Here is a 26,122-nt window from a genome sequence, read left to right on the forward strand (position 1 = left end):
CCTTTGCAGCGATACTTGGCGGTGATTCCATTCGACAAGCGCAGATTTGCCTCTATTTGACACTTTGCCGAATCGTCAGTCCTTGTAAGCGTACCAGGCGGCCGCAGCTTAATGACGGACCCGGGATACACTTGAAGCCTCCGCGCGTTTGAGGTCCATCGATGGGTACAAAGCTTAAGGCCATTTCAACGAGATGACATCGTCACGTCTCACGACAACGCGTTGGCGATTACTACAACTGCTTGCCGTTCTCCTGTCGGCACCGGCTCGCCCGCTACAGACGCGCGGCGAGGAGGCGACCCCCGCCGCCTGCCCTTACCGCCAGCGGGCCCGGCAAGGCCGCCGCACCCACGCGCCTCCGCGGCTTGATGTGGGCGCCGCGCGCCTGGCCCCGCCCCCCGGAAGCGCCGCGCTCCCCCGCCTCCGCCGCGCGGCCCCTCGTTCCCGCCCGCCGCCCAGCGCCGCCGCCGCCGCCGCCATGGGGGGCAAGAACAAGCAGCGAACCAAGGGCAACCTGCGGGTGAGGGGGGACCGCCGCGCCCCGCCCCGCCCGTGGGCCCTGGGTACCGCGCCGCCGCCGCCCGTGGCTCCGGCGGGCCCTTCCCGCCCCGCCCCAGCGGGGCCGGCAGGCGGCCTGGCCGGGGAGGGCGGCGGGGCCCAGGCGGGCAGGTGAAGGCCGCCCTTCCCGGTGCCTTGGGAAGAGGGCTGTAGGCCGCCGAAGCCCGTCCCCCGCTGGGAGGCGGCGCTGCCGCCTTCGGGCCCGCTTGCAGTAGCCGGGGCCGGGGCCTCCGCCGGGCTTCAGGGGCGACTCCGGGCGCGGGCCTGTGCTTTGGGGGAGCGCGGCTGCAGCTGCCTGTGGCGTTTGTACGCGTTCTCCGGAGAGGGGCGGGGGTAGGGGTCTGTAACTGCAAAATTAGCGTGGGTGTGAGTTCAGGAAGGTACCGGTGGGTACATTTAGCGTGTTTTTCTGTGGAGAGGCTTAGGGTACGCCTGCCGTGGTGCCTCTGTCTTGCCACCGGGCCTGAAGTGGTGTGAGGTCTGTCATATGTGGCACTCGCTCAGGGTGCAAAAGCTGTGGGTGAAGCGTTGCGTTCACGTTATGTAATTCCTACAAATCTTCTCCCTCTCATGTGTTTAGAGAAGACTAGGAAACACAAAGAAGCATGTCCTTGTTGTTGAGATTTCACATGCAGAAAAAATGACTTAATCTGTAGATAGAGTAGTCAGGTAAAATGTGGCTTATGTACCTCAAGAAAATCAGAAAAGTACGATCAACTTCAGCAAATTGTCATTACTTAAAAAAAACCAAAACCAAACCAACAAACTCACAAAGCTGCAACTGTAATTAGGAAATAAAAGGTATTTGGACTATAAGGTATCACAGAGAACATTTAAGCATCAGTTGGTTTTGGGACAGTCTTTTTGAACAAGTGTGGCTGACATAAACATGAGCCACTGATACAATGAGCAAGGTGTTGACTTCACTGGGGCAAACTAGAAAAGGTGCTGAACTCCAAAACGCTCACTGTCATATATACCCTTTTGCTCCATTCCTCTAAATCCTTCTTGGCCCCATTGTTGCTGGTAGCATCCTTTGTTTCGTGTGTGTTCTCATTTTTCCTAATGATACGAAGAGCATTCCTTGGGAGCTGAATTGGTCCATATGCAGTAACATGAGAAGAACTAGTAAAAAAACAGGCGTGGTGAAGGAGGGTAAATGATTTCTTAATAAATTGTTCACTTAGAGTAAGACTTTCCTGTTATACTTTTTTGTATGTGTATAAAAACAACATAATTTTCCGTAAGTATTCATGGATTGAAATCACTATGAGAGAAGGGAATGCTGATTCTAAAGAGAAGAATAATTTTCTAGGTCAAACTTCTATGTTTAAATCATAGGTGGCCTTTTTTTGTGAGACTTTGTTTTAAATAGAAGGTTAATTATACAATATAAATAGGATTATTATTTCAAATGCATGCTGCATGCAAAATAAAATAAAATGACTGAAATAGATAACTGACTTCTGCCCCTGTTTTTTGTTAGCCTTCTAGCAGTGGCCGAGCTGCAGAGCTCCTCGCCAAAGAACGTGGAACAGTGCCTGGGTTTATTGGCTTTGGAACATCTCAGAGTGATCTAGGATATGTTCCTGCAGTTCAAGGAGCAGAGGAAATAGACAGCCTTGTGGATGCTGATTTTCGAATGGTGTTGCGAAAACTTTCTAAAAGGGATATTACAACAAAATTAAAAGTAGGTATATCGTTTGTCCGCCATATTTTTTTATTTTTTATCAGAAAACAATACATTTTTCTTAAGGATGGGAGAAGAATATATCAAGGTAGCTAATATTAATTTCATGCTGGTAGATTTGCTAGAACTGCAATGTAGAAGGTATCTTGGAGGACTTATAAAAAGGTCCATCACACCGTGCTGATGGAGCATTCATAAAATTAACTCTATAGGTGCTCAATTGCAAGAAAAGAGTTGATTTTTGAAAAAGAGAGTTGCAATGTCTGGTAGAAGCTGGTAAATTACAGAACATATATATCTGACCTCTTAAATCATGCTCTTGATGTCTTGATTTTAGGCTATGCAAGAGTTTGGGACAATGTGCAAGGAAAGAGAAACGGAAGTTGTTAAAGGTGTTCTTCCTTACTGGCCAAGAATTTATTGTAAAATCTCACTAGTAAGTATTAAAGTATCTAAATTAAAAACTTCTCTGGATACTTACTGTGAAAACCTCTAAGGCAGTCTTTACTGATATATCTAACTGTTGGAATTACAGACTTGTTCTAGAAAAAACATAAAGTTGAAGGAAAGTAGTGTTCTTTATTGTGGAGATGTTTCAGTAATGGCAGTGAGTGGAATCTTGAACTGTTGACGCCTGGGCTGTACTTGCTGGATGGAGATAGCTGTTTGTTAGACCTTTATGTTAAAAAGATGACAAGATATTTCTTCTCATGAAAAGTTCTTTTATGTGGATTCCGGAACGGCTAAAGAGAATGTACTGTTCAGTTAACATAATTGTAAATCTCTTTGCTCTAGGGGGTTAACTCTTTTTTTTTTTTCTTTTCTTATTTTTTCTTTATCAGGATCATGATCGCCGTGTGCGAGAAGCAACACAGCAGTCTTTTGAGCAGCTGATTCTTAAAGTAAAGAAACACTTAGCTCCTTACTTAAAAAGTATCATGGGATACTGGCTGATCGCTCAATGTGACACTTACTCCCCTGCTGCTTCTGCTGCAAAAATAGCTTTTGAAAAAGCTTTTCCTTCAAGCAAACAACCTGAAGCCTTAGCATTCTGTAAAGATGAAATTCTTAATGTGAGTTTATACTTAAGTATTTCTTTAAGGCTTTGTGTTGAGTATATGTCAACTTTTACTACAAGTTTAAAACTCATCCTGCCCCATCTGTTCTTCATGGTTAAATTTCGTTCTCACCTGAAACTTTGCTCCTGCTAATGGGAAGAGAAGACTGAGGCAAAGACACACCCTCTATTTTTTTCATTTGCGGTTAGAATGACTGGAACCAGAGGAATGAATATGAAGTGAATTTTCTTGCATGCATTTCTATGTAATGATGCTCAGTCATCACGTAATGTTGCTGACAGATGGAATAATGATGCTGGAGTAGTTTAGCTGCAGTGGTAGAGGATTAAAGAATGCTGAGCAGTGTTTCAGAGAGCCTCTACAAGTTTAGTTCTGACCAAGGTTAATGCTCTTCTGCCAGTCATATATGAAACTGAATTGACTGAATTTAAAAAGGTGAAATTTTGCATTGCTGGCCCATCATATACAAACTTAACCATTTTGTTTTGTCTCAGTTTGGCTTCTTTTTGCCAGAAGCCTGTTGTCATAGGACTGCAACTTACAAAGTATTATGAAGTCTTGATTCAAACAGTACCACAGCTACTATGTTCAGCAGGAGTCAATTAAATCATGTTCTTGTTTGCTAGCATGTCTAAAATGTGTTTAAAAGACTTAACTCAGAGGTTGTGAAGTTTTATTGTGAGCTGTTTCTGAATAATGTATAGACTATATTATTAACATATAAATATTAGATTTGCATGTGTATAGATGTATTTTTTTTTTCCCCTAGGTACTTCAAGATCACCTTCTGAAAGAAACACCTGATACACTCAGTGATCCCCAGTATGTTAGCCTGGTTTAATGCATATGGTTTAAGCTTGGTCTGTATTGGGTTCTGTGTTCCTGGAGGTAGTGGACTTCAGTTGTGTTTCAAGAGACAGAACAGTTATTTGGGTCCAGATCCCAGCAATTTTCTTTGGGACTAAAGTGTAAATGCATTTGAAAGTGTTATCAGTTGTCTAATTCTTGTTCCAGCTCTTTTAGGAGTAGCATTTTTGAATAGCTGGAAGATGAGACGACTTGAAACTCTTTTTCTAACACTTTATAATGTAATCTGGTAGCATTAGAACCTATGGAAAGTTTACATATTTACATTGCTGGCATCTGAAATCAAAAGAAGAACACAGAAAAACTGAAGACAGTTTAGTTTAGACAGTTTAGAAGATCTTGAGAAGCCTATTGATGTATTGATGGTTCATTTTAATTTGTTTTGTTTTGTTTTCTGAGAACTGTACCAGAGGAAGAAAGGGAAGCCAAATTTTTCCGGATTCTGACCTGTTCCTTGTTAGCTTTAAAAAAGTTGCTTAGCATGTTGCCAAAGAAAGAGATGCATTCATTGGAGGAAAAGTTAATGTCAGTTCTGTCCCAAAACAAATTTTGGAAATACGGCAAACACAGCATACCACAGGTGACTTTTATTTCTTTTTTTATTTTGGTTGGGTTTAGTTAAAGATAATACACTAAACCTAAGCAAGTATTAATTACTTGTATTCTACAAGAATGAACTTTGTACTTCACTGAATTATGTTTGAAACAGCCTTCAAATTTCTAGGCCTTAAATAGACAATATTGCTCTAAAATTTGCCCAGTAGGCTAATTTCTTATTTCCGTGTCACCATCATCTACTTCTTGGCAATCTGCCGTCATTTCAAATTCATGTAAAAGGTACAAACTGTGTCAGCTTACTGTGTGTGTTCTTAGTGCTTTTGGATTTCCATTTTTTTAAACCATTTTATTCGTCTTTGGTCTGCGAAGATGAACAGTGCATTGAGTGATGAATTGATTCTGGTAGTATTTTGTTAAAAAGTTTTAAGGTGCTTTTGGGAAAATGTGCTTTCTGAGAAGTATATTAAAATAAAATTTTTGGTAAGCATTTTATCACTAAACAAATTACTTGAAAATATTAAACGGGCTTACCAAATATTTTCTTTATTTTTCTTTATCTTTAATAGTATTTAAACCTTTGCTATTGTGATGAAATACAGGGACCGCATGTTATAAGTTATGGTGACTTTAAAAGGAATGTTATGACATGTAGTGACAAAGTGTTGTCATTTGACTAAAATTCTGTTTTTCCGTGGCCTGTGTCAGGTTCGCTCAGCTTTCTTTGAGCTGGCTTCTGCTTTTTGCCAGTACTTGCCTGAGCTGGTGAAAACTGAAGCATCAAGAGTTTGTCCTGCTGTTCTTCTCAGCATTGATGACAGTGATGTGGTGGTATGTCCTGCTCTTTGGGAAGCTGTACTTTATGCTATTGCCACTATTGAGGTAAGGTGGGAAACCTAAGGGGCAGATATTTTACTCGAATTTAACTTTTCACCAAGTGCCGTTGTTCTCTCTAGAATTAGGAAGAACAGCTTGACTGGGTTTTCTTTATGATTAATAACATGAACTTATCAATGCTATATGCTCCTTCTTCCTCCTTAGGGTTTCAGTGTAACTTTCAAATATATTGTGTGCAGCATGTCTGAAAATCAGAGTTGTTCTATAAGTTTTAATTAAATTAACCTGAATTCCTTTGATTAAAAATAGTTACTAATAAGCAAAATAATACTTAAAACCTTTTTCTTGGTTAAAAACCGTTAGAAAAATGACCTGCAGTGCATTTTTGCTTTGTTTGTTTCCCCTTCCAATTTAATGCTTGGTTCTGTAACTTTTTTCTTTTTTTTTTTTTTTTTTTTTTTTTCTTTCCTAAACTTTAAGTGAAATACCAGCTTTGAATTTATTAGCAGGATGAGTGGTGTTGCCATAGACTGGGATGCTTTGAGGGTTTAATGCTGTAGATTTCTTTTATAACTGCTGGTATAAACTTTGGGAATTTATGGGAAAAAATTTATGGGAAAAAAATTGTCTTTTTTCAGCTTGCTATAAATGTAGGTATCTGGAACTATGATAGATCAGGTGACAAAAAGCTTTGGGGTGTGGAGGGAAAGTGCCAAGGTATTTTGTAACCATCAGAAGATTTTTGAGGGGAGTTTTGAAGTTAGTGCTGCTTCTAAAGTTAGGATTTTGAAATCATTGCTTATTCTCGATAATAAGAACTCAGAATTAAATACTAGACCAGTTACAATAATGATTTTTATGAAGCGTCCTTAAAACATTATTAAAGAGAAGCCTTTAATTGCAGTTTGTTAACAAGGAAGGTCCATTGATTTGAAAACAATACAGAAACAGTTTTATCATGTTAACTTCTTAAATTCACAAGCTGAAATATGGAGAAAGTGATTTTTAAAAATACTGGCAAGTGAATTTATATTTTACAATAACTTGTTTCAGCTACAACATAGGGAGGTAGATTAAATGTCTAGCTCGGGAGTTCTTCCTAGGGAACATATTCTCATTTAATTGACAATAAGCGTATTTCCTTCTGTAGGACTGTTGGAGTCATGTAAATGCCAAAAAGGGAGTTCTACCAAAGCTATGGGCAGTGCTTCGAGAAGGTGGACGAGGATTGGCTACCGTTATATACCCAAATCTCTTGCCGTTCATTAGCAAGGTACCTCCTGGCATTGCAGAGCCAAAGCTGGAATATTTCAGAACTTTTTTCAGCTCTATAATTCAAGGGTATGAACCACAATTTTTTTTTTTTTTTTTTCTTAAAGCAGTCTCTCTTACATTTGGAAATAGGAGAACTAATCTTCTTTAAGCATTTAAAGATAAGTAACATATCATTTGGCTGAGGATATTTAAATATGCATTGATTGTTTATTTGAGAAAAGTCGGTCTTAACTCTGATATTTGAAAATCTTATTTTTAAAATACTGTTAAATATCTGAAACTAGAGTCAGTCCTTTGTGGCTGTCTCTGTCTTCTTAAACTTTCAGCTTTCTTTTTCATTTTATTACATCTTCCTTACCTAAAGCATTCTTATCTTTCCTTGTTAAAGCTTCGTGTTTATCCCATGGTAAGTTTTAAAATGGGAAACTAATTTAAAATTAAAAGTGGCTTTGAAGATATCAGGCTTTTCTCACCAGTGTGTAATTATTACAGAGTTTATTGGGGATTAGCATTGTGATTGTGAAATTTCCTATATGCCGGAACTTTAATTCTTGTGATACAGATTTTTAAAGGATTGAAACTGCTATCATTTTTTACCTTTAAAATAAATCAAACCCAGCTTCCTATCAAATCTAATTTAAATAGATGCATGTGCATTTTGTGCTCAAAAGCATATATAAGTTATTTTATGAAAGACTAAAATGTAACTTATAACAAAAATCAATTCTCAATTGATGTTGGCGTTGCCATTAGCAGAGCTCTTGGAGAAGAGACTTATGTATGGGTTGGTTTTGAAAAGTGTATGGAATTTTGTTCCAAGTAGTAAAATGGTTGTAATATTCATACGGTAATTTGTGTGGTCTAATGTTCATTAAAAAGCAAACACATCACAGTTGTTTGGACTCAAACTGGCTATGGTGAAACTGTCTTTTGGTGGCTTTTTGTTTTAGTTTTTTTTCTTTTTTTCTTTAATGTCAGAAAGTGACACCTTCTAAACCTCTGTGGTATGTGTAGAAAATTGCAAAGGAGTTTTGACAAACAGCTGAAACAGTACACAGTATGCTTGACTGGAAATGTTTCCTCTATTTACATAGCTGTTTTTTTTTTTTTTTTAATGAATGCTAAAAGTGGATGGAAAATAATATAAGTTATATTAAATGCCTGGATTTATTGTTTTGACTCTTTAAAATGTCCTATGGAATTTGTTTTGATCTGACTCTTATCAGTGGTTCTATGATTCTATATTCTCTTATTGGTGTTGTCTGGATGAGAACAACATAACCAAGGTTACATTCATTACATACATGCTGAGTTTCTCAGAAGCATGGATGACTGAGCGTGCCCTCCCTCTGATGTTGCCTTTCAATAGGTTGTCAAGTGAGCGAGCGATAGCCAGCCCTTCAGAAAGTTCAGCGATTATAACTGCATTTATGGAATGTCTGCGCTTTGCCATACTACAGAAGATAGATGAAGAAGATGACCAAAGACAAATTCATCAAATGCTTATATATGACCAGGTAGAAATACTTAATATTGTTGTGTGTACATTTGATAATTCAAAGTTAAAGAAAAACATAAGTTTCTGTGAGGATTTACTTCTCTGTTGAAAGTTTCACTAGATTTTATGGGAAAAAAAAAATCTTACTTAATTTAGTCAATTTTTTCCTTCCTATAGAATCATTCCTCTTACTGTGCACTTTAAATTATATTTAAAAAAAACAAACAACATCCCACCCTGTATATTTTTATTAAGTGTTTAAGCATGAGTAATTCTGATGCTTTCGGAATTGCTTCTGGAATGTTTTTCAAAATTATAGAATTTCCTGGTATTATAAAGAATAAAATGATCATCTAGTTGGATCACTGTTCTTTAATAATTTTTTTTCTTTATAGCTAATTCCTCTTACCAATGCTGTACTTAAGGAGCCCAGGTTGCAAAATGGACCATTATTTTATCAAATAGCAGAAATGCTGAGCTCCTGGGAAGCTAAAGCAGAACTCTCCAATGATGATGGCACAAATGAAGTCTTCCAGAAACTGTTGTCAAATTTTTGGGACCATCTTTTAAAAATGTGTGTACTTCATGTTGATACATTGGATGCTGATGAGAAATCATTGTTTGCCATATCTGGTATGCTAGAAATTCTTCAGAATCCAAAGAGTGCTACAAAACCAAACAACAGAAAGTCTCTAAAAATCAGATTTACAGATGAGGATGAATCTGAAAGAAACACAGAGAATGGAAAGCTCATGGAAGTGAGAAATAGTGACTCTGAAATACAGGCAGACTTGCAGCACAGTTCACTCCTAAGGAAAGAGCCTTTAGAGAATTTAGTCTGCAACCTTGCTGAACTGAGTCTTGTGTATGTCAATGAACAGATGTCAGAACAGCATTTGAAATTTCTCTCTGCCCTGCTCAACTCTTTTTCTTCAAACAGAGTTTTTCAGGTACTTTTAGAGCAGGGAAATGATGCAAGCTCTGCTCAAGCTGAATCCCAAAATGAAATTAAAGTTCATCATGAAAGTCCATCTGTACAGTTTCTGTATATGAATTTAATAACTTGGCTGAAAGAAGACTGGAGGAAAGACACCCATTTTCTGGTTGATATTTTGTACAGTGTGCTTAATTGTTGCAACAGTAATGAGGAAAGGAAAATCGTTCTTGATGATTTAACGAAGGTATGGCTTGTACATTTTGTTATTAGTTTTTATCAAAGTGACTACTATGTGGGCTGTGGTTGGTTAATCATTTTATTTTGGGGCTGTGGAATGGAAGATCTACATGAACTTGGATAACTTCAGCGTAAGGAAGGTAGATTTAGGAAAGGTTGACATCACAGTGTTGACGTGAAAGATTGATATATGTCTCTTTCTATATGGTATAAATCATTAAAAAAAAGTAACATCAGAATTTCTCTGTTCTTGCTTCTTTATACAGTGTGCTTTTCTACTTGTCATCGGTGGCCTTTCTTATAAATACAGTCCCTTATTGATCTGTGTGGTAGAGAAAGACTTGGAATCCAAAAATAATATAATCAATAACTTTGTTACTGAAAGTTAGCAACTTCTGCGTATCCCTTGCAGAAAATAAAATTGTAAAACAAACAGTGAGACTGGTATAAATGCTTCCTATTCAGCAAAAAATTTGTTAAATATTGTGGAATTTTGTTTTTCTTTTCAGATGGATCTGAAATGGATTATTTTTCTCCAGATAATTCAAAAGGTACCTCTTAAGACTTTTTTGTTCTTGTTCCACATAGTTTTGAATATTTCTCTGGTGTTACAGTTACATATGTTTGAATGACATTTTTTTTTTTCCCCCCTTCATTTAAGTAGTGATAATTTCCATAGTTTGAAAATCTTGTAGTAATAGTTTGAGTGTTGTTTATTTGAACTGCATTTAAATGTGGGGACAGTCTTAGAAATGAAGTGATGATACTGAAACAAAAACATCTTTGTCCCTTCTGTTTTTGGTTAGTTTGCTCTTTGAGCCAGGGGGATTCCTGATTTGTTTCTCATCATCCCTTCTAAGCTAGAGAGAATGGAGTTGGGTATTAGACCAGTAATTTAAATGATCATTTGTATCATCACCCTTACGTCATGCTTACAAGCAAAAGATAGTATACCATTTTTTCACATGGGATGTTGAGAGCCTGACATTTAAGTGATTGCCTGGGATGAAATGTGAAGTGTCTTACAAATTTTTAGACAAGAACTCATAGCACTTGATTTACAATCCAGTGCGTTGACCATAATATCGTTCCTCACAGATACTGTGTATTTTAGGAATCAACTTATAATGGCTTATCACCAAAATAATATTTTTCTGATTTGTGACCTTCCATTTCTTTTTAGAGAAGTTCAGATGCTGTAAATAGATTTTATGTTGTAAATAGATTTAATTTCAGCCAACCTGGTCATCCAAAAGTTATCTTTCTAACTCCAGTGTAGGCATTCCCTGGGCTCTATAGTTGGAGAAAAGGAAAAAGAAGAGCTTCCAGAAGGTGACTTGTTTCACTCTAAAACAGAGGTCTGACCTAGCCATAACTTGCTGTCTCTGACTAAAAAGAAAGCTGGAGGGGGATTGTTGCAGGTGTAAACACCTAAAGACTTACTGTTTATGGCAGATGATATGATTCCCACTCTGTGTGTGCAGGTTTAACATATTAATCTTATGCTTAGTTAGTAATAAAAGTTAATACCCTCAAAAGATTATTAGAATTATTTTTTTGTGATTCAGGCATGCACAAGCACAACAAAACTTTCCTTGGTCTCTGACTGGCTGAAAGGAGATACACTTGGAGAAAGACTTGTAATGCTGGCAGATGATCTGTGTCACCTGGGTTTAAAACCTACAGCAGCCTCATCAGAATCATCTTCTTCAGAAAGGTGGACTCTCCTGAGCTTAGTGTTGTCGCAGGATGTTAAAAATGGTAAGCATATTTATTGCTTGGAGTTTGTAAAGTGTAAATACTGCCCTTATGCTTTGTAGAAGGTTGAAAGGAATTTGAGATCTTCCAGAATATTTAATTTGTAACATTTAGGTTTTCTTCTGGGTTTTTTTTGCGTGCTTTTTTTTTTTACCATGTCCAGTTTAATTAACCATGTCCAGCTTAATTTCGTAAACACTAACTTGCGGCAGTGATGTTGCAATTTTTTTTGTCTGTGTTGCAAGACAAAAGTCAATGGTTAAAGAACGGATTCAGATTTGTGAGTCTGGAAGACTCAAGGAAATTTTAAGTAAGTTTGATTTATTAGTTGATGTGCTGTACAATAATATTAATTTTTAAACCATACTATCTGAAATTTACCTTCAGAACTAGAATATCAAAAATCAATGGTTATGGACCCATGCGTGCATTGGTACAGGACCTCTTGAGTTGCTTTGAGCCATTTTCAGTTAGATTCATGTATTTTAAAAACTGTGCATGTGCACTTACGCTTTGTATGTAATCTTTTTTATTAATAACATCCTATTTCATTTCTTCCTTGCGTTTTGTGGTATCTGTGATATAGACTTCTAGTGGAGTTCAATTTCCTTGATGTTTTCCATGTAAACTTGTCATTTGTGTTTTGTTAAGCTCAGCATTTGCTTTGATCCCTGAGGTAACATCAGTTTGAATGCTGGGCACATTTGTGGTGCTTTCAGGTTTCAAAGATGCACACAAGTTGACTGCAGTGGGTGTTCGTAGTGCATCCTGAAGGTCTTGTGAGATTGTTATTTCTGTTACTGGAACTTTTGATGTAGAGGAGCATCAGGAAAACCTGTTCCCTCTCTGCAGAGAGAGTTCAGCAAACTTGCTTTGTTGAATCAGTGGTGTCCTAGGGCTGATTGTCCAGTGACTTTGCTTTTTTGCTCTGGAGCTGGAGGTGTTGCTGAGCTCAGGTATTCATTTTGTGCTGGGTGCTGTGTGACCTGCTTTTAATGCGCGTCGGATGAGGTTTAAGAGACCTTCAGAAACTATGGTTCTTCTTGACTTAGTGATTTAGGCCGAAATAGAGTATGTGGGCTTTCAAAAAGATTTTTGATGAGATCTCTCATCCAAGTTTCTCAAGGGAAACTGTCACAGAGTAAATGGGAGGGCCCTTCATGGATCGGTAACCTATCAGATGATAGGAATTAAAGGGGAAAAAGGATAAATACTGAAAGGATGATACTTGAGAGTAATCAAAGCTGAAACTTCAGGGAGCTGTAGCAGTGTGTTGTGATACTGAATGATTAACTAGTATAATTACAAATTAATTTCAAAACCAATAAATATCAAAAGTATACATGGGAAGAACACAATTGTAACCGTATCTGTTCAATGATAGACTCTGAGCTGTTAAAACTCAGAAAACAGATCTTCAGTCATTGCGATGGTTCCCGGTACGTGGCAGGTTGGTGCTCAGCAGTAAAAAAGGAATACAGGTTATTAGGAGCTGCTGTGTAAAGAACAGATGACAAATGAAAATTTTTATACCATTGGTGTGTCAATATCTTGAATACTGCCTGTAGTTTTGGTCACTGCAATATTCTGGTTCACCTATATGCTTTTGAAAAAAGGTGTGGTAGAATTAGTGTGTGCCCAAAGAAAGACGATAGGGGTGGTTAGGGAAATGCAGTGGCCTCTGCTTGTAGAAGCAATAAAACAGACTAGAATTTTTCAGCTTGCAATGAAAGTGAGTGGGGATGGGGTTGTGGTAAAGACCCATAAAATCATAATTTGTATGGAAAAAGCAAATAGGAAGAAATTTTTCTTTGTTTCTTTAAATGGAGGAGTCTGAGGTTGCTTACAGATGTTTAGATATCAGGCTTGAGGAAAGAGAAAAGTATATGTCTTCATACAGTTCATAATTAAATAATGGAACTCATTGCCACAGGACACTGTGGCGTTTGAGGATAAGTGGGATTAGCCTACTTCAATCCAGTGAGAAAGAGACTAAGCAGATTCATGGAAGATTGGTCTGATTGGGTTAATTATATGCAATGGTCCAGGTGTGATCTCCAGCTCACAATTGATTACCAGGAGCTAGAAAAGTGTAAAAGGGGAAGGGATCACTCTGCACTTGCTCTATTTTATATATCTTTTGTCTAAGCTGCTCCAGCTGGTTTAGGGAAAGGATACTTGGCAACGTGAAACTTTGGCTAGGTGATCCTAGATGGCTGTGGAATAAGAAAGAGAGTTTAGGTATACATTAGACTGAAACTACTTTGCACTTCATTTTGCATTCAAAATTAGGAAATAAAAAACCAAATCAGGACACAGTAATATGATGCCTTTGAATTATCATGTTTATCAAGTAACCAAAGCATGCTGTCCTTTTGCTCTCCCCAATAGAATCTTTGATCGGTGAAACTTTTGTTGAAAGCATTGTTGATAAACTTCAAGCAGCTCTGTCTAAAGCTAAAGATCTTTCTGAAGCTGGAAATACTGGACCGTCAGTATCTTTCATCTGCGATGTAGCCTCAAGCTTTTTCAGCTCAGTTAAGGGGTGTTTACTGATGCCATCCTCAGAAGACTTGCTGCTCACCATCTTCCAATTGTGTGCTCAGAGGCAGGATGCTACGCACTTAACAGGTAATTTGGAAAAATAACTTCAGCCAAACTTTTGTAGTTGATTACATCTAAATTCTTCTTTTTCATGAAACAGATTCAAGTATATAATAAAATATTGAGTTCGCAGACACAGGCTTGCAGCTGTAACTGAAATGAAAATTTGTGCTTTAATTTACAATGCCAGTAGTTACTACTAAATACAAGTCCTGTACATCTTCACAAGGATTTTAAACTTGTTTCATGTTAGTATCCCTGTGCTTCAGCTATCTCTGAGGCTGTGATATTCCACACTTTCTGGAGTGTTACATAAGTTATTTAAGGTCTATGAAGTACAAAGATTAACCATTTTTTTGTTCATTCTGCAATGTGAGGTTCCTATGAAAAAAATATGTGCAATCAATTCATTAAAGATACATAAGTTTATTCTGAAACAATTTATATTGGTCAAGTTGCTCTGACAAATTGTGACCCATTTCTCTCTCCACCAGTGCCTCATTTTCAGACTGAGATCCTGATTTATAGTCTTTGAATGCAGAATTTGAGTGATAAATTGGTGTATGCATTTACTGACATAGATACAAAGGAGGAAACATTATAGTGTTGTTGTAGTGTTGTCCTACTTCACTTCTAACCTGAAAACCACTGCTACTTTGCAAATGAGTATTGATGTTATGAATGTTCAGTATTTCAGTATTTTAAAAAAGTCGACGGTTTTGAAGACCATATGAACGTATGTAGTAGAAAACAGGAACATCACTCTTATTTTCAAATGAAATATTACTTGTGTGTCAGAGTTAATTTAAAATTGCTCTACAAGAAGCGTGTATATTTGCCCTTGATAGTTATTGCCTGTAACCACATAGAAAAGATAATTCTTTCCTGCTCTAGGACCTTTAGACACATGATTGTTGCTGTATGCTGTGGGCTGTAATTTGAGTTTACGTGTTCATGGTGGTTTTGCTTGCCTGTTTGTTGTTTTTTCTTTTCCATACAATAGATTTACTTGTAAGTAAATTAAAACACACTTGGATGTCTGGTGTAAATTCACTTGTGCATCAACTTCGGAGTATGCAGAAACAGAGTACCTTTTTGCATAAATCTGCACTGTGGGTCAAGAATCAAATTCAGTCTTCCTCTTTGGATGCTAAAAGGTAATTGTGATGTACATGTCCATTTCATAATATGTTGTTCTCCAGAGCAAGCTAAGATCAGTGCTATGCTATTCTTTATTTAATTGGCATCTGTGTTACTGAGAGTTTTTTCAGACTGTCAGAGGTGAGAAGTGTGGCGTGGACCATTAACTTAAAATGTAGTTGGTATAGCATGTATATAGCATTGATACAATGTATATAACATTGTATCAATGTAAAATAAAGCAGCTTGCTTTTAGTGGGTAGTGCCAAACTTCTTTGCAGTGTTTTCTCCTTTTCTCAGCCTTCAGGTTTTGATCTCTGCAGTTAGTGATTTGCTGTCTAAGCTTATGGAAGCTGACGGACCGTCTGGATATCTTGTGGGAGCTTATGTTGAGCATGTCACGCCAAACAAAACTGAGTGGGGGAAATTGCATGAGTCTCTATCCACCGAGGTATGAAAATGATGATGGACTTGAATGTGGTAGTCAATCTTATCTCAAGTCTCTGTCCTTTAGGGTGATAAGGATTCTTTATTTTGACATAGCACTGCAGTTACAAATATGTTTATGTCTGTGTAAAGGTTCTTTTCAACCTCTGTCCATGACAGCGGACAAAATTTGTATGTTCATGGACCCGTCCAGTACTACTGGAGAAAGTTAAAAATCTGTGAAATTACCCTTTTCTGCATGGAACACCAGCAACTTACTTTACAATTCAGGAATTTTGTCTGACAGAATATACATCATGAAGATGTTCTTGTCTTTAAGTTAATTCTTTTGTAAGATTCATTTTGTGAAACACACCAATACCTGCAGAGGAACATGATATGCTGACCATCAACAAAATGCTGACATACATAGAGTGGAGAGTGGGGAAGGACATGGATTTCCTGTCCAAACATCAGTCTTCAGTAACCCTAGTATTTCTTGTAAACTATCTAGAGTTCTAAAGATACCTATTTATTTCTGAGGCAGCAATGCAGTTTCACGTTACTGCTGTACATTTAGGTTTTTTTTAATATGCTGGAGTGGGTCATCCTCACCATTGTGCTTTTGGTGTTAATTTGTATCTTTCACGGTTATTTTTTAATAATTATGAATTTTCAAGGTTAAACAGATCATAGCTCTTCTATGCATCATTAAAATGTCAATTATTTGTTCATACTCTTTTTATGCACATATTACAGTGGATGCACAAACCTCTTTTGGAAGGAAGGCTCAGTATGAATTGTGAACCTTTGGGACCATCTGCCAGGCTGTGTGGCATAACTAAACTTCCAGGCCATCTGTGTACTTCAGCCTTATTAAGCAAAATGGTGCTACTTGTATTGGAAAATGGTATAGTCCATGGAAATGATGATGCTGAAAGGAAGAAAATGGACAATATAAGTAAGTTACAAAGGTAAAACTTAAAGGAATTTGATTTTATAGTAGCTGTGAATTAACGTGAATTGATAATTAGAAAGTAATAGTTAAAGTTTGGCATATAGGTAGGAGAAATCATCCTTTTACCTTTTGTTGTTTTTTTTTTTTCTCTTTCGTTCTCCTTTAAAAGTATAAGTACGCACAAGCATAGTGTTTATATTTCTAGGAACTTTTGTGATTATATACATACTGTCTCAACAGAACTTTGAATTTGGAGAAGTTTGAATTAATGATGAACTTCAGAGTCATTCATTGCCAAAACACATCATGCGTTGGTGTGAGTGGGCAACAGGAACCGTATCCATGCCATCAGATAAATGCCTTGAGTGTTTAGCCATAATGTAAAGATATTTTGAGGCAGCAATTTTTCTTAATTCCACCAGGTGGAATCTTGTTTCTTTTTATTTATAGAATGCTCAAATTAGAGCCAGCATTATCAGATTAACAATTCTATCTCCAAAAGTCTCACCATGGTGAGAAGTGTAATTGTTCAGTGTGGGTCTTTGTAAGCTAATGAAGAAACCACGTGCTAACTATTAGCATCACGTTTGTTTTTTTTCTGGACTTATATCTTAATTGCCTTATCTGCAAGAAATATATAAATTTAAAAAAAAAAAAAAAAAAAAAGAGAGAAAGAATAGAGAGGAGTTAAAGTTCTTCTCACAGTTGATTTGCTTTAAAATTTCCTGAACATCTAGAATAGATTATTGTAGCCTTTTCTTCTCTTGTATTTTATGATGCAATGGCAAATATCTAGTTCATGCTCTGATGCACCTGAGACTGCATGTAAATGTCATCTTTTTAATGCATTAAAAACATACTTAAAAAGACCAACAAAACACAACAAAACCTTGACCTGAAACTTTTTGCTTATGCACTGAATGTATTCAGCAGTTGTTTGTAAACAGCAACCTTTGTTTAATTAGTTGCAGAGCTATTGTACTCGTTACAGTGGATTGAAGAATTGGAGAATCCTCCTTATCTGCTTGTGGAGTATCTTCAAATGTTAGAAGAAATGCACATCACGTATGAGAAGTTCAGTACACTTAGTAATACAGCTAGCCTTCAGCAAACAATATTTGATAGGTATGTAAGTACAAGTAAACCAACCCTTAACTCTCTCTTCATATTTTGCATTGTATAGAGTATTAAGTGCCACCATATTTCCTTACGTGTATTGATCCAGACTTCATCCAAATGCTTTTGTTGTGAACTGTGCATCTCTGTATATTAATCAGGATCTTTCTTCTTCTTTGAAGATCGGAGGAACATGGAAGACTCTGGTCCTTAACCATGGCTAAAGTGATTCATGCGGAAAACACTGTATCCTGTGAGATGAAACAACTTTTTAAGACAACAGAAGGGTACCTTAATACTGCTGTCTATAATCTTTTAGTTTATTGCAAATGTTGATAACGTTAAATGATACCGATTCTGATGAAAGACAACTGAAGACTGAAAATTTGGTAATATATGTGTATGGTATATAGGACTGAGACTCGGTTTAGTGTGTGGGATTAGTTACATCATAGGATATTAGATCACTATTAACCAATTGACATTTTGTTTACCAGTTAAATTTTCGGGTTTGTTTCATTCTTGATGTTTTGCTTGTATGAATAGGTTTCTGCCATTAACAGAGGGCAGGTTGCATACTCTTCAGTGTCTATCACCTTTTTTAATTGAGGAAGAAAAGAAAGAACTTGTCTTCCACTGTGTGGCCAAACTTATGACGTGCACACAGACAGAGCTTTCCAGCACTGATGGTGAGTATGTTCTTACCTTAGTCCACTTCATTAGAATTTAAGAACATTGCTTTGTAATAATGTTTGCTTTTAGATAAAACATGTTAACTATAATAATATTGTTTTTCCTAGAAAGAAATGTCTTCTCAGTTTGCATATTTCTTCTAGACTGGTGTAGTAGTTTTCTGCCTTATTAAGGAAGTACAAGCTATACTGCCTGGTACAAAATTAGAACTAAAGGATTTAGGCTGATATTGTTAAAAGAATTTTGATATTGCCGTACTTCTTGTTTGGTCTGTCTGATTTAAACACATCTGTTAATATCAAAGTTTTCAATTAGTCATTTAGGCTTTACACAGCATGCAAAAATATTACTGTTGTCAACTGGTGTCACGGTTTAACCTCAGCCAGCAACTAAGCACCACACAGCCACTCGCTCACTCCCCCCACAGTGGGATGAGGGAGAGAATTGGAAGGGTAAAAGTGAGAAAACTCATGGGTTGAGATAAGAACAGTTTAATAATTGAAGTAAAATAAAATAGAATAGTAGTAACAGTAGTAGTAATAATAATATAATATACAAAGCAAGTGATACACTATATACAATTGCTCACCACCTGCTTACCAATGCCCAGCTTGTCCCTGAGCAGCGATCGCTGCCCCCCCCGGCCAACTCCCCCAGTTGATATACTGAACATGATGTCATATGGTACGGAATAGCCCTTGGGCCAGTCTGGGTCAGCTGTCCTGGCTGTGCCCCCTCCCAGCTTCTTGTGCACTGGGCCCAGCATGGGAAGCTGAAAAGTCCTTGACCAGTGTAAGCACTGCTTAGCAACCACTAAAACATCAGCGTGCTATCAACATTATTCTCATCCTAAATCCAAAACACAGCACTATACCAGCTACTAGGAAGAAAATCAACTCTATCCCAGCTGAAACCAGGACAACTGGTAGTGTCATTAGATGCTTTAGCAAGAACCCTTTCACTGTTTATGTATAACTTTTGAGTAGTTCTTCCAGTGCATGGTGTGTAGTGTGCTGAGTCAGAACTGCTGTACATACGCTTTCAGCAGCTTTTGAAAAACTACTTAGAGGTGATTGAGGTGTGTTATAATATTGCTTTGAATATCCTTTAGAAAACCTTTATATTTTCACAAACTTGTTGCTTTTCAAGGAGATTCTTGGGAAATGCTCACACATAGTCATTCTACAGGTTTGTATTAGATGTCATTTAAAAGAACTTTCTCTTCTTTCTCAGTACTGCTTTTGTGCTTTCTTGTACATACTGTTATTGAGCAGTCTATATAAAAACTTGAAAGTTGATTTTGTATTTTTTAAGAGGACTGTGCTTACTTAAATTGAAAAAATTATCTTTGGTGACTTTAAACTGTGGACATCTGTCCTGTGGCAGTGTCCTCAGGTTTTCAGATGAGTTCTTCAAATGGATGGCCTCAAAGTGTGAAAATTTCCAGTGTTAGTGTCATGTAGCAACTGAGAGGAATCTTGAGTCTTTCTACTGTAGTACTTTCCCTAACTCTTACTCTTCGGACTTAGTTAAGCTTTCCTGGCTTTCTGAGTGAACTGGTGAACCAACCAAATGTGGCTGTGAAACTTTAAACAGAAATGGGAAAAAGAATCCTCACTCTTCCCCTGCTGTGGAGTGTTCTTGTTTGTAACACTGGTCTGCATTTTCCTTTCTGCTGCTTCCCGTTTTCCTAGGGATTCCTGAGCAGACAATATATACCCAAATTTTCCCATTAAGCGTGATGTAGGTTGTGGGCTTACCATTCAACTTCTAATTTTTTTTCAGATCAGGAAAGTGCTGGTAAAGTTCTTGTAAATCATTGCACTGGTGCTTAAGTGAAATGGGTTTTGGTTTGTTTGTTTTTGCTGTGCATAAATGGTACCTTGATTAACTCAGTTCTTTGTCATCGTGCTTGTAAGAAATGTTCTTGTTCTCCAAGAAATCTAGATACATGCAGTTTTCCTTAAAAATGGAGAACAGTACTAATGCAACAGTAGTATTGCACTCCGAAAGTAAAAATTAACACTCTTACAATTATATTGGAATTCACAACTCACAGTTACATTTACTTAATTATCTCTCCAAATTATTGCTTAGCATACTACATTTTTAGTAGCACAAATAGATTTAAATCTTAGCAGGTGTTTTTCCTTTTTGTTAATTGCATAAACCAACAATTAATCTTATAGGAGTTTTTGGTTGGTTTGAGGTTTTTGTTTTTGGTTTTGTTTTTTTAAGTTTGTGTTGGATATAGTATTTTTGAATTAACGATGGTATCTCTGGATTAAGTGTTCAAAGAAGAAAGCTTAGGTATTAGCCAAACTATCTTACGATATTAATGTTAAGTTCAAATAAAATGATCTAGTCAATTGACACACATTCTAATGTTTGTTTTGTCTTGATAATTAAGACCTATTGAGTATGATACTTTTATTACATTACAGGAGCATTTGGGTGTCTTTCCATTTTGAACTCCTGCTTGAATGATAGAAGTATTGATTGTGATCACCTACTACCTGGAATACTAAAAATCATAATGTCTTGGAAAAACGATAATGAGGACAGCTTTCTCTTTAGCTGGTGGGTGCAACTTTGAGATAGTTTGACTTTTTTTTTTCTAAAACAAGAGTTTAAAAATACAGTGTGGTTATTAACTCAAACAAAATCAACAAAATCAATTTGTAAGTTATAACCGCCATCCAGTGCTCTAATATTACATATTTAAACCTTTGTAGAGCTGCGTCACTCAGTTTAATATACCTGTCTTTAAGTATCTAATAACTCATACTGAAGAAAATTTCCTGGGTGGTTGAAGGCTGGGAAACTAAGAGCTTTTTTAATGCACCTAGATGTCAACTGTTTTCAAAAGCATACAGAACTGACCAACTTTTGTAGGTGTTGCTGGATATTTAGTTCCAAATTCTGCTTGCTTATTTAGGTAGCAAAAAGAAAACTTGGATACAAAACTTAGGTGTCTGTTTTTAAAAAAAATTCTGGACCTGAAAATGTAACTTGGAAAGCTTCCAGCAAGGAGTGAAAATATACTGAGGTTCATTTGTCTTGAATAGAGTCAGAAAAATCCAGGCAACAAAGTCTTGAAATAATGTACGCTATTTGGAAACTTGAAGGCTTATATTTTCTTTTTTAAAATTAATAACTTAAATGATTGTTTTTCTTGCATTATTTAGTTAAAATCGCTAAATTTCATAGTTTATGTAAGTATATTACTTGAGTGAATATTTAAATTGTACAGTTTTAGAAATCTGTATAACATGCAAATGAGCAAGTAACTCTGATAGACTATTTTGTACCTGTTGAGTGACTTATTTAGACTTGGCAGCTAATGTAGTATTCTAACTTTGAAAGACAGAGTATCAAAAGCACACAGGGCAGAGCCTAGTACAAGACTAATTTGTCCTAAGAGGAGTGAAGGCAAGAATACAAATACTCGTGTCTACAACATGAAGATATGTAAGCTTTAGTTGTATTTTTATTGCAGCAATCTGAAAGAAGCAAGTGCTCAGTTGCTTGGTTTCAACATAGAGATGATCCGTTACCTTCCCTTGTTGCTGGAGTATTCCACAGCTCCTTTGGCCGATAACGAATGGGACTTTATCATGTGCTCCATGCTGGCTTGGTTAGAGGTAATATGAAAGAGGCTATTACTAACCATTGCATTGCAGCTTTTAACAGGATCCTCCTGATGCCCTCTGAACCTACTGGACTGATGCAGGGGAGGGGGTTTTAAAAAAACAGACTATGAAATAACTAAATTTTTATAATCTTACTGGGCTGTCTGATCGACATTTCGTCCTAAGTGTTTGAAAGCGGTATGTTAAAAGTTCACCGATCTATTTACAAAGTGGAAAGTTGGGTATCAGGATGACACAGTAAAACATTGTAGAAGCTGTGCCACGTAGCAATTAAATTGAACAAAGATGCATGAGGATTGCCACGCGGAATGGAAATCAGAGTGCTCCTAACAGTTCTTACTTAGAGTTTAGAAAACAACGGTCTTAACAGTTTTAACTTTGTTTCGTCTAATGTGTGTGTTAACTTTCTAGTACTTTAGAGTAATGATCGATATTAACAGCTGGGTACTCAGCACTTCAAAGATAACTTATTTTAAAAAGAGTCTCAATCGAAATACGGAACTAAGAAAATAAACTTTACCTACCACATGAGTGCTAATGTTCCATCTCCAGTTTTAATGTACTTACCTTTTTAGATTACTCTCTGGATATGGCAGGCACATAGTTATCTCAGCTTATCAAATATTTGACACAATGGTAAAAAGAATTGCACAAAATCCTTTTTTCATTGAACTTTGACAAAGGTCATGTGTGGCTTAAAAGCACAAGCAATACTGTATCTTCTGTTTCTTTTTGTATATGGAGATGAAATTACCTCCCCCTTGAAGTAATATGATGTTTAGTAATGGCATTGGTAATTGAAGAATAATTTTGAAATGTGTCTGCTGTGGGTCTGTATGTTGAAAAATAATATCCCTTTAAGACCAAAGTCTAACATGACATATAAAAATTAACTGAATGAAAAGCAGTATCTTCATTTCAATATCTAAATGATCACATGAAATATCAAAATTATATTCTAATGCTGTTAGAAAATAGGTCAGAGTGAACAGCTGACTACTTCTTTATTAATCAAATAAAGATGAAGAATCTCTCACCCTCTACCTTTTTTTTTTTTTTTTTTTATATAATTATATCACCCTTTGTCACTACACACTTATAAGGGCAGGCTGGAAACGTCCACGTAGCCTTTCTTGGTCTCAGGATTAATCTTCTTGCCTATGCTGTATGTCCCTCAAAACTGTATTTTTTTTTTTTTTTATTTAAAAAAAAAACTCAACCAAACAAACAGCAAACTTGTATGAAAAACTTGTTGCATAGATTAAATGGTTGGGAATATTTTTATTATTTAATGATATTCCTTTTTTGGGAAAACTAATAAGAATAAAAATAAAAAGAAGGAGCTACGTTGGGGGTGAGGAAATAGTCTCCTGATTGCCACTTCAATACTTTCCAGTTTACAATAGTGTATTGCCAATGTCCTTCTGCAATTTGGAAATACAAGCATGATATTGGTATGGCTTTTGTGTTTGGGTGAGAAAAGTGAAAGCACTTCGCATACCGGTTTTGGCTCACTTGGCTGCACAAGTGCTCCAGATAAGCTACAGCTGTGTACATTTCTATTTGAATCCATGTGGTGGCAGTTTCTTGCTGTCATTATAAAGAAGGTCATATAAGGGAAGCAATCCAGGATTCTAAATGTTGATGAGACTTGAAAATAATTTTCAGCAAGTCTTACTAAAATTCAGATTATATTTTTAAACTTTTTTCTTTTTTCCCCCAAATAATTTTGAAATGGTCTTTTCAATTGAGTCTTCTTTGAAATTACACTTTCTGGTATAGATAGGGAATGTGAAACAGTTTTTTTAAAGCAAATTTATAGTTAAGAAATCTTCCTTTTTTTTTTTTTTCCTCCTAGACAACAAGTGAAAACCATTCGCTTTATCATGTCCCGCTTGTGCGGATTTTTGCTTGTGTCAGTTGTGACTTGGCATCTGCCCTTAGCGCTTACTTTGAAGCTGCAGCTCCTGAAGCTACTGAAAACCTTCCTGTGAACTTGATCAGTGAATGGAAAGAATTCTTTTCTGAAGGAATTCACAATTTGCTGTTACCTTTGTTGGTGAAAGTCACAGGCAAGTATATGGCAAGGAGGGTAGTAGTGATACCTGCCAGGCTATTCTGAAATAGAACTTGATGGGCTGCATTTTTGAATTTATAGGAATATTATGTCAACATAGCTTATAAAAACTCACTTTTTTGAACACTTATATGCTCATTAGTAAAGTAATTGCACTTAACATTGTGACTTTTAAGATTAGGTGGATTCTGATAAGCAGAGTCTGAGTTGTTTCTAGTAATGCTTGTTTATGATGTCATCCATATGTTCTGTATCATAGCTTGTCTTTCTCTATTTTAAATAGGAGAAACCAAAAATGCATCTGAAGGCTCCTTTCAGAACTCTGTGTTAACGTCTTTGGGTGAAGCTCTAACATACATCTCAACGGACCAGTTGTTAAACCATAAACTGCCAGCGAAGTTTGTTGCAGGCCAGAAAACAAATCTTCCAGATAAACTCCAGACTCTACTAAATACGTTATCTCCATTGTTGCTTTTCCGGGCTAGACCTGTACAGATATCTGTCTACCATATGTTGTATAAGTAAGAATCAACAAATTTCTTCCTTCCCTCACCCCCCCCCCCCTTTTTTTTTCTTTTTTTTTTTTTAAATGTGCTGTAGAACATGCACTTACAGATGTGTTTAGCAAAGTCATGTTCCATTATGGGAGAAAATCCATAACTGGGAAATTTGTGTTCTGTATTGGAGGACGTTATATAAAGCTATGAATGCTAAATTTAATTATAAAAGTAGACTAAATATATACTGAGAAATTTTACTGCAGTACTTGAAGATAGTTTTATTTTCTGTACCATAGTTACATAGATATTAGTATCATAACTATAAAGCTATTTATTTTTAGCCTCTATTTTAACACCCAGTGAATCCTAAAATGTAAACTGAAATATTCCAGGTTTAATCTGGGTCTGACACTATCATTAAATAGTGTGACCTTTTTATTTTCACTAGTTTAGATAAGAAAATTAAGAAAGCGAATAAGAATGTGTAGTATTCTTGTGAACTTTTTGGGTATCTCTGATACCAAAACAGAGAACACAGAATTTGAAAAATAGCATGTGCATTTGACTGCTCAAAATGCAGATTGTGAGACAGACGGATTAAGCGTAAGAAGCTACCATTATCTTTCACTTATACTGAGGCATAAAGTTGCAACAACTTCATTCTGAGAAGTTTATTTTAGCATGACTCAGGAAGCGTAAAAGGTCTGGAAAAGAACCGAGCAAAGCTACCTGCTCGTTGGCTGTCATTCAGGAACCAACTTTGCAATGGTGACATGTCTCTTAAAGATTCTGTGTTATTAAGGAATAATTGCCATTATCATTAGTGTTGACACTGATAAGCAAAGAACCTATGCATCACATATGTTAAAATAGTTAAAATTAAATCCAATTTCCTTCCATATTTCTATAGATTAATGCCTGAATTGCCTAAATTTGATGATGAAGATCTCAAATCTTATGGTGATGAAGAGGAGGAATCAGCATTGTGTGTATTTTTCATCATGTTTTTTTACAACTGTTTTCCATATCTTTAAAATTTGTTACAAGAGTTGAGATTTGCAGCAGAGTAGTTGTCTTTCAGGAGATGTTAAAAGAAAAAAAAAATGACATCACTATGACAATAGGTTCACAAATATTGAAAATATTCAATATAATTGGTTAAGTCTGCCTTTGTGCTAAAACTGGCAACAATATTTGCAATTGTTTTCTAGGTACGGTTACTAAAGTAAGTGCAACGTATATGCTCTATATTGTAAAATCTTGACAGACTTTTACTGGACTGCTGTATTCAGTATGTATCTAGCCGCACAAGTAACTTCAGTTTCTTGAACCTCCAAAATTGACCTGGGTGTTTTATACAGCTTGAATCTGATAAAGTCAACAGTTTGAAGAGGGAATACGGTAACTGATTTAAAAAAAAAAAAATTACCTCAGCCCAATGGTTAATACCTTTTTTTACTATGGAGCTGTAAAAGGCTTTTTAATCCAATGCCAAAGCCCAAACCCAACACGTTCGGTGGTTAGGAGATCCGGTGTTCGGTTGCTCCTTTGTTGGTGTGACTTGACAAAGAAAGCAAGCAAACCAGCTGTCTGTGATGTAGGTTAAATCATCTCAGCCATAGACCACTTTCAGATTAAGGCATCAACATTCAGTGTATATTCAT

At 36.6% G+C, this 26,122-nt stretch overlaps 1 protein-coding gene across 4 annotated transcripts in view; it reads left to right on the top strand.

Annotated features, from left to right (window-relative positions):
* Nucleotides 1-422: 422 nt before the first annotated feature.
* LTN1 (listerin E3 ubiquitin protein ligase 1) overlaps nt 423-26,122 on the top strand; it is a 31,909-nt gene continuing 6,209 nt past the window's right edge. For all 4 annotated transcript variants that reach the window (XM_082304829.1, XM_082304827.1, XM_082304828.1 and 1 more), the window contains exons 1-24: nt 423-520; nt 2,045-2,248; nt 2,586-2,684; nt 3,091-3,321; nt 4,097-4,149; nt 4,594-4,774; nt 5,458-5,631; nt 6,737-6,927; nt 8,231-8,378; nt 8,755-9,540; nt 10,043-10,084; nt 11,102-11,294; nt 13,683-13,922; nt 14,899-15,052; nt 15,336-15,486; nt 16,221-16,422; nt 17,385-17,544; nt 17,718-17,822; nt 18,082-18,224; nt 20,673-20,808; nt 21,728-21,872; nt 23,740-23,953; nt 24,242-24,479; nt 25,369-25,443. In XM_082304829.1, the coding sequence (XP_082160955.1) occupies nt 479-520; nt 2,045-2,248; nt 2,586-2,684; nt 3,091-3,321; nt 4,097-4,149; nt 4,594-4,774; nt 5,458-5,631; nt 6,737-6,927; nt 8,231-8,378; nt 8,755-9,540; nt 10,043-10,084; nt 11,102-11,294; nt 13,683-13,922; nt 14,899-15,052; nt 15,336-15,486; nt 16,221-16,422; nt 17,385-17,544; nt 17,718-17,822; nt 18,082-18,224; nt 20,673-20,808; nt 21,728-21,872; nt 23,740-23,953; nt 24,242-24,479; nt 25,369-25,443 (4,307 nt within the window). In that variant the 5' untranslated portion in view covers nt 423-478. The remainder of the gene's footprint in view (nt 521-2,044; nt 2,249-2,585; nt 2,685-3,090; nt 3,322-4,096; nt 4,150-4,593; nt 4,775-5,457; nt 5,632-6,736; nt 6,928-8,230; nt 8,379-8,754; nt 9,541-10,042; nt 10,085-11,101; nt 11,295-13,682; nt 13,923-14,898; nt 15,053-15,335; nt 15,487-16,220; nt 16,423-17,384; nt 17,545-17,717; nt 17,823-18,081; nt 18,225-20,672; nt 20,809-21,727; nt 21,873-23,739; nt 23,954-24,241; nt 24,480-25,368; nt 25,444-26,122) is intronic.

This window comes from Platalea leucorodia (genome assembly GCF_965183815.1).
Source record: "Platalea leucorodia genome assembly, chromosome: 2".
Lineage (NCBI taxonomy): Eukaryota > Metazoa > Chordata > Aves > Pelecaniformes > Threskiornithidae > Platalea > Platalea leucorodia.